Below are 11,125 nucleotides of genomic sequence, written 5' to 3' on the forward strand. Positions count from 1 at the left end.
AGACGGAGTCTCCCTCTGTAGCCCAGTCTGGAGTGCAGTAGTACGATCTCAGCTCACTGCAACCTCTGCTTCCCGGGTTCAAGTGATTCTCCTGCCTCAGTCTCCTGAGTTACTGGGAATACAGGTGTGTGCAAAGACAAACGGCTAATTTTTGTATTTTTAGTAGAGACAGGGTTTCACCGTGTTAGCCAGCATGGTCTCAATCTTCTGACCTCGTGATCTGCCCAACTTGGCCTCCCAAAGTTCTGGGATTACAGGCTTGAGCCACCGTGCCCCAAGTGATTTTTTAAACCATGGTTATCCACCCCATCTTTGGCAGGTCCTAGAATGCAACTATCAGCTTCTCAGGTTTCTACCTTAAGGAATTGGCAAATTCCACCTCAAACTTTTTTTGAGATAAAAGTGGTCTCAAATACCTAGCTTACCTTAATGGATTTTTTGCAGAGACATGGTCTCACAGTATTGCCCAGGCTGGTCTCAAACTCCTTGGCTCAAGCAATCCTCCCACCTCAGCCTCCCAAAGTGCTGGAGATTACGGGTATGAGCCATTGTACTCAGTCTAGAATCTGATTTGTTATGATGGTTTCCATATTTTAATCTGTCTCTTTTTGCATATTTGCTGTTATTTATTTTTGTCTTTCTCTTCAGAGGGAAACTTGCTGAGGATTTGTGTTGACTTTAGTTGAAGAGAATATGGTTTCTGTTTCCAATATTTCCAGTCCATTCTATGAAGTATTGCAAAAACCAATAACTTGTATTTAATGTAGACTTTACATCAAATTTCTACTTTACAGAACATTTAAAAGAGCAGAGGAGAAAATATGGGGATGCCTATAGACAAATCCAGAATTTAGACACCTAATTTGAAATTTTTGTTTCCCCAACAGTTCAAGGAAATAAAAAATGGTGGTGGTGGTGCTGTGTGTGGGAGGGTCGGGGTGGAGGCATAATTTTAGAGTAAATGAATTCCTGGTGAGATAAAAATCAAATACAATGGATCAAAATATTCGGATAATGACTGGAATAAACCAGCTGTAAAAGAATTTCTTCCCCAAAAAAACAGGATTCAAATTGGGATGCATATTAGATAATACTAAGAATTGCTAATTTTATTTCATAAGGTAACGATTTCATGGTTATGTTAAAACATCATTATTTTTAAGTGATACAGGTAGTATTGGGAAGGGACAAGGCCAGGGATCTGCTTTAAAATATTTCAGTAACAAAATTCAATAGTCATAGATATTGCCTGTTTGGCAAAATATTGGGAAGTGTTGAAATTAGGGTAGGCGCATTTGGTGTTTCATGTTATCATTATCTTTTTTTTCTTTTTCTTTTTTGTTTTTGAGATGGAGTCTCCTCTGTCGCCCAGGCTGAAGTGCAGTGGCGCAATCTCAGCTCACTGCAAGCTCTGCCTTTTTGTGTTAATATCGAAAGTTTCGTTAAAAAACTTTTTTCCTGCCCAGAAGGAAAGTGGTAAGTACATACTTCCTGTAGGTTGACTTGTTATAGTTATCTGGATTCCGTCTCCCATCTCAACCTACCCATCTCTTCCTGAATAACAATAAATTCACATGGCTTAAACAGATTTGTAGAAAAGATACGTTCATGTTAAATATATGAGGTCAACTGGCAACAGAGGAATAGCCAATTCCAAGCCTGATTTGAACGCGAAAAATTTCAAGACAGGAGCCATTTTCCATATCATATTTTCTAAATTTCCTGCCAGTACAGCTTCCTTCATTTTTCAGATACAACTTGCTCTTTCTGTGCTTGATTTCATGACTGATTTGTCCTCGGAAATTATTGTGGATTCTTGGCATCTTGAAATAAATTGTCCATGCCAGATAGCATAAGCAGAGGTCTAGATGACTACAGGCACATATAAAGAGGTAAGAGAGGTAAAACACGTCTGAGATTCCGTATTCCTTAAGGTTATGTCCAGTGGACAGCCCAACTCCCTTTTAGAATCTTGTTTTTTTCTCATACTCATCACTTTTCCGCTAAAGTGTGTTTCTTTTCATACTAAAACCTTCACTTTTATCCCCAAATAGTTATATTTTCTTTATATTTTAACATATTCATTTTTTCTTGAGGAAAAAAAATTACAAAAATAAAAAGCCCAAGACTTTTTAAAAGTGTCTGGAACTTTATTTATTTTTTTAAGTGGCAGGACCTCATTACAAGTAAGTTCAGAACTAAGTTAGGATTTACTATAATCCTACTAGCACCACCCTCATGTAAACTTTTTCATATTGGTTTATTTTATACTTATGTAGATATTTGCTTTTTATTAAATAATGTGTAAATTTTAAATTAGTATTTCAGTTAGTAATATACCATAAGTTAATTTTGCTGTTCCCCACATTCTTCATAAAATTCATCCTTAATGATTGTGTTGTATTCTATTGAGTGAATGTGCACTTGTTAAACCTGGGCATCTGGGATGTGTTTAAAAATTATTCTCATAGTTCTAAGTATATATGAAATGTTTTACAATTTAAGAGATATATGCTGACTTCCATGCCTCTGGTCATCTTTTTTGTCTATCCTACTTGGGGTACTCATTTCCATGGTCATAATATAGGCCTTAAGTTAGCAATAGCTGCAATCCCTCCATAGTCTCCATTTAAAGCATTACACTCTGGTCTACATATTCTCTTGCCAGACCTTCCTATGGTTTACTGTGATATTGACCTCATCAATTTCTACAATTCATTGATCCTATTGCATTTTCAATATCCCTTATTCATCTCATATCCTCAATACCAACCAAATCTTTTCTCTTCTTTCTAGTATAAACAGAAGACTTACACTTACATCTAATTGGTCAAAATATTGTCCCATGACAACCATAGACTTAAGGATCATTAAGAAAGTATTTTGATTTTCCCCCATGATTTTATAGAAGAGACATGCAGGGTCAAAGGGATTATGAATGGATGCTCTGTGAGCCAGTCAATCGCATATGTCCCAAAGGCTACAGGTTAAATATATTACCTGGCCCAGCAGCTTTAAAATCATCTTTTGGCCTCCTACTCTAGACAGCAAACTTCAGTTCAGGCGCCAGTGATGCTATTATGTGAGGAATATTGACTTGCCTCTGTTTTTGTTTTTAAATAACATCAGATTTGGTATCAGTTATCACTTAAAAGTTATTTGTGAGACACTTTCTCAGTGTATGTGACCTTGGCTGGGAAGCATTGCTTTATAGGTACAGAGATTAGAGATCAGATAACTTTGATAAGTCGGTATGTGCAATGGTAGAAGTATTTTAAACATGCCATGCAAGGGTATATTTCAATTCATAGCATCTATTTTTGGGGAAAAGATTCCCAAATACTATTGGCTCAGTCAATCATATCACTTGTTTGGGGATAAGGTTGGTAATATGACTCTATGCACTATGCATACTCTTAGTTTCAAGGGTCCCCATTCAAGGAATTTATATTATGGTAACACTCATTTAAAAATCAAGAACAAATGGACATGGGTGTTCACTAAAGCATACTTTTGTGAACCCTAAAGTATCTGAGACAGGTCTCAATCAATTTAGAACATTTAGTTTGCCAAGGTTAAGTACTCACCTGTGACACAACCTTAGGAGGTCCTGACGACATGTGCCAAAAGTGGTCAGGGCACAGCTTGATTTTATACATTTTAGGAGAAATCAGGCATCAAACAGTATGTGCAAGTTATACATTGCTGAAGTCCAGAAAGGCAGGACAATCTCGAATGGGAGTGGGAGCTTCTACATCATAGGTAGATAAGAGACAAACAGTGACATTATTTTGAGGCTCTGATTAGCCTTTTACTGAATACAAAACTCACACGTGAGAGGTGGGTAGACGAATAGTGACTTAGGTCTTAATGTTGCTTAGTGAATATGCATTATTACAGAAACAATAGGGAAGAGGAAGCAATCAGATATGCATTTGTTTCAGGTGAACAGAGGAATGACTTTGAGTTCTGTGTGTCCTTTATCCCACACCTGTGAATATAAGCTAACAATTTACATTACCAGCATGAAATTCAACAGAAATGCTTTTGGATAAAGATGTTCAGGCCCACAAGGAATTTCCTTGTCGAAAAATTGTGAAGGAGGTATGTAGCTTTTTCTTCTTTATAGCTTTCTTATTAAGTAATAAAATGGGAGGTTTGCCTGACACAGTTCCCAGCTTGACTTTTCCCTCTGGCTTAGTGATTTGGGAGTTTTGAGATTTATTTTTCTTTCACACTTTGCAAGACTATGGATGCTTGATAGGATGATATTAGCAATTGAAAGAGAAAAAATTTTGATTCTTAAAATCTTCACCATTTCCCTCAAAGTCTTTGAACCTTGTTCTTCTTGTAATGGACATTTGTGTGCATGATTGAGGTGTAGTATCTTAGGTGCTGTAGGAAACAGTAATATTGAAGAATGTGCTGTGATCTGCACTAAGGAGAAGGTGATGCCACTGAACAAGGCCAGAATAAACCTACCTATGGGGAAGTATTCTTGCCGAAAACGATGAACCTTAATCTCATCTTCTCTCTAAATCTAAATTGTAGTTTACCAGAGCCACAGGAGATATTCAAGAAAATGTTAACTGGCAGCATAATGAAACATTTTTAAAAATCCAGAATGTGGGACATCTTACTTGACAACTGACCTGATGTCTTCTATAGGCCAAAAGCATGAATTTAAAGAGGATCAAAGGGGAGATACTCTTCCAGATTGAAAGAGACTCAAGAGAGAAAACAATCACATGCAAAGAATGGGTATTTTTGAGATGACTGGAAATTTTTGAAGTTTTGTTTTGTACGGTATAAAATAAAACTAAGGAATTATTAACTTTCTTCAGTGTGATAGTTGTATTTTTGTTATATTAGAAAATGTAATTCTTTGAGGTATGCATGGAAGTGTTTAGGGGGAAAATAATACAGTGTCATGATTTTGTTTTAAAATTACAATAACAAAAAGGGCAGAAAGACAATATTGATAGATAAAGGAAGTGTGGCAGATGTTGAAAATTGCTGAATCTGGGTGATGAGGTGATGGAATACTTCACTCTTTACTTCTATCAATGTTTGAAATTTTTCATAATATAAAGGTATGAAAATGTTTAGTTCTGGTCCAGAAGAAAAGTGATAAGCGGAACCTTCGGGTATTTTTATTTGTTGGATTTTCTGGATTTGCGTCCAACTCTCAATCGACTCCCTTGAATGTAATACAGTTATTATTGTATTTATGATAATAAGAATAGGGTGGAAGTGGGTGATGTGATATTTGAACTTGAACAAAAAGAAATTTTAAATTTTTATATATTTATCTCTTTTCATATTATAATAATTCCTCCACATGAACACACCTCCTTTCATTCACTTCATGAGCCACTTTTTACAATGAACAATTAAACTCAAGGAACACCCAAAAGCTTTTGCTGCTTCTGCTTTATACTTTAATAAACTTTGCATGACCTTCTTGTGGGTCCTTTTATCATGGAATGAATAGCTGATATCAGATAACACCGCCAAGAGTTCTAGATGCATCCAACACACAAAGATTAAAGTAGAAAATCCAGTCAAAGTAGTTTTGAGATCTTGTGTTCCTTACATTCGTGCCCAGTTTCTAACTTCTGCATTTTTAGCTCACACATATCTTCCCTTTTATATTTTATGCCTCCTTTTCATTTCAAATTGTGTTCTCTACTAAAGGGAAATGGGTGGGGGACAGGGTGGGAGGGGCGTTCAAATACATTTGTTTTGTCACATGTGAAAGAAAAAAAATGAGAATAAGGGAAAAGAATGCTGAGCTTGACCAGTGAGATAGAATGATTCGGACTGAACCCGGTTATCCAAAATAAAAAGGGAAACGCTGGTGAGAAGCGCTACCTGAAGAGGATTCTGGAAACTGGTCCAAAGGATTCACGGCGTCAAAAATACTTCTGTTCCAGGAAAGGTAGCTTTAATGATTGGGCTTCTGGGGGAAATATTAAGTATAAATTAGAATCCTGTTTTTGGAGACATTTTGGTTCAAAGAAGACAGTGCTGACTTTGCATTCTGCTCTAGAATTGTGTAACATACATTCCAAATTCAAAGGGTAGTAGCCAGCCTTCCACCAGAGAAAGGCAACGACATTGCCAAGTCTTTGCGAGGATTCTGGGAGCAGTAACTTTGGATCTCTGTGTAGGCCGCCGGGCTTCCGCTACAGGAGGGCGTGGCTGTGACGATTATCTCATTGGGAATTCTGAGGTTATAATCCAGGAATTGTGGGTAACTACAGTCACTTCTGCTCCATTAAAGTGATGTCATCATTTCTTTCAGGAAGTTGAGTGAGGCCTGAGACAGCAATGTTTCATTTAGCCTGGAAGTGGCCCTCCTTGTCTTCAAGAAGAGCATCTGCGGCTACCAGTGGAAGATGGGGTTGGGCCCCAGGTGAGTGAGCCTTTGTCGAGTTTGCAGCATTTTGTCTTGGTGGGTTGAGGATCTATTGTATTTTGTGCGCTCTCTTCCTACTCCAGGACTGACCAGGAAGTTCTGCCACCTTCTAGGGTTGGGAAATTGGGAAGTAATTCAAACTGTATGTGCCTAGCATTCCTTTTATGTAACATGAGGGGAATAGAAGTATCAAACTGATGCAGTTCAGTGGAGAATTAAATGAGATAGTCACAAGTAAAAGGTGGTAAGTGTGGTTCATTTTATTAATTTTTTTAATTTCCCTGAGAAGCCTCAGTTACCTGAAAGCTTCTGTGAACCTGGGAAGGGATCGGAATTCCACCTGCAGTGCTATTTTGTCCCTTCTTTCTGATCCCTACAGGAAGCAGGACGATTCCTGGATTCCCTTTTTAAAAAAGTGGTGGTGGGGATGGGGGTGGGGGGCTGGGGTGGGAATCACTCCAGGCTATTGTATGGGGATGTCCTCTGTGATTCATGCAGGAGGGAGACACAGTTCTGATTTCTTGCAGATGGTCACATGAATGAGGAAAGAATGACTCTTCAGCTCCTAGCAGCAGAACCTTAACTGAGTATGACTTAGCATCCTTCTTCTTGCCGTGTCATCTCTCTTCTCAGGGCAGAAGATATTTACTAATTAGCACATTCTGCTACCACATTTGTGGGAAAAGGTAGGAAGGAAGGAGGGAGGGTGGGAAGGAGGAAAGAAGATCCACTCCTTATACTGGAAAAAAGGAGCAATATACTTTTCCTCAAAATGAGAAGTCAAGCCCAAAAGAATTCTGTACAGACAACCTTAAAATAACATCTTTCAAGCCTTTCCACAGGATTTAGTTGCTTCTTTAAAAAAAATTATGTTATTTTTATTTTGTAGAGATGCAGTCTTACTGTGTTGCCCAGGATGGTCTCAAACTCCTGGCTACAGGCTATCCTCCTGCCTCTGTCTCCCAAAGTGCTGGGATTACAAGTGTGAGCCACCAGGCCCGGCCTAATTGTTTCTTAACAACTTACTATTCTTTGTTAACTACAGTGTATACATAACTGATGTTTCTTTGGAGCTTCATTTTGTAATGAAGGCTCTGGTCACATGTAAAACTTGTATTAAATAAATTTGCCTCCTGTTCTCCTGTTAATCCATGTTATGTTAATTTAATTCTTGAGCCCAGCTGGGTCCTGGGTCCTGGAGAGGATAGAGTGAAGTTTTGTGGCAGCTACATAAGTCAATGAAATTGGAAAGAGAAAAACAACCTTTAAAAATCAACAAAATCATAACCTTATTCTTTGAGAAGTTCAATATAGGTTATAAACCTTTCAAGTGACTCACCCACAGGGAAAAAGAAGAAAACAAAAATCAGGAGGGAGGGAACGTTATTACAGATTTTGCAGATATTAAAAGGATTTAAGGGAACATTACAAACAACTCTTTGTCCATAAATTCATCAATTTACATGACATGGAATATTACTCAAAAGACATAAGTTACCAAAGTTCACTCAGAAAGAACGGATAACCTAGATAGTTGCATGTATGTATGTGTGTGTGTACATACAATTTTTACACACACATATATATATATGCGCAGTTAATTTTTTCTATCTTTTGTAGAGATGGGTTTTTACCATGTTGCCTGGGCTGTTCTTGAACTCCTGCGCTTAAGTGCTCTGCCCACCTTGGCCTCCCAAAGTGCTGGGATTAAAGGCTTGAGACACTGCACCTGCCTGGCCTGATATATATTTCAAAACTTATTTAATAGATAAAGCCTTCCAACAGCAGCATTAAAAAAACAAATATTGAGATTAATTCATTGGTGGATTCCAACATTTAAAGAGTAAAGATGTGAATTTTAAATAAACCCAGAAGAAAAAAGAGAAGGGAACACCCATCCACCCCCAGCTTGTCTTATGAGGCCAGCATTAATCTGATAATACCAAACAAGACAAAGAAATTATAAGGAAAGAAAACTACCGATGAATATCCTTCATGAACTAGGTGAAAAAATCCTGAATACAGTAGTCCCTTGGTATTGGTGGGGAATTGATTCAGGGACCCTTATAGAAATCAAAATCTGTGGAAGCTCAAGTCTGTTATGTAAAATGGCCTTAATATTCTCATGTAACCTTCTCATATAGTTGTCATACTGTATTGCATTTTTATTTGTGTTATTTTTATTGTTGTGTTGCTAATTTGTATTTTTTTCTGAATAGTTTTGATCCCTGTTTCATGGAATCTGTGGATGCTTCTGTAGTATCCACTGGCATGAAGATCTAGATGACAGAGATTGAGGTGACCACAGGACCTGGAAAATGAGGGAAGAAATCCTAGGAAAAAGATGTCAAGCAAAGAATTGCCCCTTATTCTACATTAAACTCTGCCCAAATTTCAGACTGACCGACACCCAGATATATAAAGACTTGTACAATACAATATTAAAGAGCCCAGCATCTCAATTATAGTGGGCAAAATTTGAACAGTTACTTTACAAAGGAAGACATACAAATTGTTAATATAGCCCGTGAAGAAGTGTCACATTATTGCTCGTCAGGAAAAACCAAATGAAAACTGCAGAGAGATATAACTACACAACCACCAGAATGGCAGATATTAAGAATACTGATAATAGGCCAGGCGCGGTGGCTCACAGTTATAATCCCAGTATTTTGGGAGGCCGAGGTGGGCGGATTATCCAAGGTCAGGAGTTCGAGACCAGCCTGGCCAACATGGAGAAACCCTATCTCTACTAAAAATACAAAAATTAGCCAGGCATGGTGTCAGGTGCCTGTAATCCCAGCTACTCAGGAGGCTGAGGCAGGAGGATCGTTTGAATCCAGGAGGCAGAGGTTGCAGTGAGTCAAGATCATGCCACTGCCCTCCAGCCTGCATGACAAGAGTGAAACTCCGTCTCAAAAAAGAAATACTAATAACAGCAAATGCTTATTAGGATTCAAAACAGTCAGAAATTGCATATATTTTGGAAGACAGTGTAAAATTAATCTTTTGGGAGATTATCTGGTGTATTTTTAAGCAGTTAAACACATAAAGCAATTCTAATCATAGATATTTATTCCCACAAAAAGACTTTTATAAGTATGCTGCAGGATCTTTATTCATAAAAATATTTAGACAATTAAAATGTAAGCAAGTTTCCAAAGACATATATTCATGCAATAGAACATCACTCAGTAATAAAAAGGATCAAATGACTGATATGTGCATCAACATGGATGGATCAGAAAAACACTCTATTCAAAGAATTGTAATGCAGAAGAGTTCTTACCATATGGTTCCATATATTTCATATTCTAAAATTAGTAAAATTTATGGTGAAAAAGTGGAACAGTGGTTGCCACTGGGGGAAGGGGTTAGAGACTGACTGGTAAGTGTCATGAGGGAATCTGTCGTGTAATGCTAATGTTCTGATGGATAAGTAATAAGTAAGATAGCTAGATGGAAGACTAAGACATAAATGTTGCTAATTATAGCATCTAAGCTGAGAATATATGAGTGACTACTGTATAATTCTTCCAACTCTTCTTTATGTCATAAAATTTCAGAGCTAAGTACAGTGGCTCCTGCCTATAATGCCAGCACATTTGGAGGCCAAGGTGGGAGGATCACTTGAGGCCAGGAGTTTGAGACCAGCGTGGGCAACATAGTGGGACCCCATCTTAGCAAAAAAAAAAAAAAAAAAAAAAAATAGCCAGGTGTGGTTGGGCACACCTATAGTCCCAGCTACTTTGGAGGCTGAGGTGGGAAGATGGCTTGAGCCCAGGTGGTCAAGGCTGCAGTGAACTGTGGTCATGCCATTGCACTCTAGCCTAGGTGACAAGGTAAGACCCTGTTTCAAAAAAATATTTTTTCGTAAAATATTGAGAAAAACATTGTTTTGAGTGACAAATTTTAACAGTTTTATGACACAAGACATATATATGCATCCGAAATTCCACACATTTTGCTAAAAAGACATACCAACAACAGGCACACATTAAACAGATCGACCTGGCTACTGATTCTACAGGAGAGGAAATGAGAGTGGGTAGTGGGGGATATAATGGAACAAATAAATAATAAATTTGTTTTTTTCTTTTTAATATGTATGCCCTCAAACATTCCCCTATTCAAATAAATATTTTTATGTTCACATTTTATTCAGTATTTCTATGTAAATAAACTAGGAAGATGGTCTGTGGAAGCTTTGTCTGTGTTGTTGCCAAAGGCCTGTAATATGTCTTGAAGAATATTTTCTAGAAAGAATTTAGAAGTGATTTGCAACTGAATCTTGTATGCCAAGAATAGTAGACATGAACAAAACATTCTCTGACCATAGAAGGATCAATCTTTTCATCTCAAAATCCTATAGATTATTTTTATATTTTATTACTGCTTTTAATGTTGCAGACAATAATTAAAATGAAAAGCTTATTTTTTCATTCCTTTGAAATTGACTCAATTCATTAGTCTTCGGCCTTACCATTAAAAAAAATTTCTCAATGTCTACAAGTGCATCTCTAGGAGTCTCTTCCTCCTTTTTCTCTTACTCTTCCTCCTCCTACTTCTCCTCCTACACACCCTGGCCTTCCACCCACGTCTCCTCCATCTTCTTCTCCTCCTTCCAATGTGCGATTTTGCCCATTTGGATGAATTGTTTATCCTCTCTTAATGATTTATTTATTACAATCTGCTTCTTTCTCT

The 11,125-nt window shown here is 37.5% G+C and overlaps 1 protein-coding gene across 18 annotated transcripts in view; it reads left to right on the forward strand.

Moving 5' to 3' along the window:
• LOC129026130 (zinc finger protein 227-like) overlaps positions 1-10,862 on the forward strand; it is a 36,261-nt gene extending 25,399 nt beyond the window's left edge. For 2 of the 18 annotated variants that reach the window (XR_010125316.1, XR_010125321.1), the window contains 5 exons: positions 3-124; positions 1,350-1,476; positions 1,752-4,104; positions 4,552-7,107; positions 7,311-7,569. Coding sequence is in view for 1 of the 18 variants with exons in the window: in XM_063659907.1 (XP_063515977.1) it covers positions 3-124; positions 445-570 (248 nt within the window). In the remaining 17 variants the exon portion in view is untranslated. Of the gene's footprint in view, positions 1-2; positions 7,570-8,640 lie in introns of those variants that run through there. The other 16 variants (XR_010125324.1, XR_010125329.1, XR_010125328.1 and 13 more) reach the window with 13 other exon arrangements.
• Positions 10,863-11,125: the final 263 nt, after the last annotated feature.

This window comes from Pongo pygmaeus, chromosome 22 (assembly GCF_028885625.2).
Source record: "Pongo pygmaeus isolate AG05252 chromosome 22, NHGRI_mPonPyg2-v2.0_pri, whole genome shotgun sequence".
In the NCBI taxonomy this organism is placed as follows: Eukaryota; Metazoa; Chordata; class Mammalia; order Primates; family Hominidae; genus Pongo; species Pongo pygmaeus.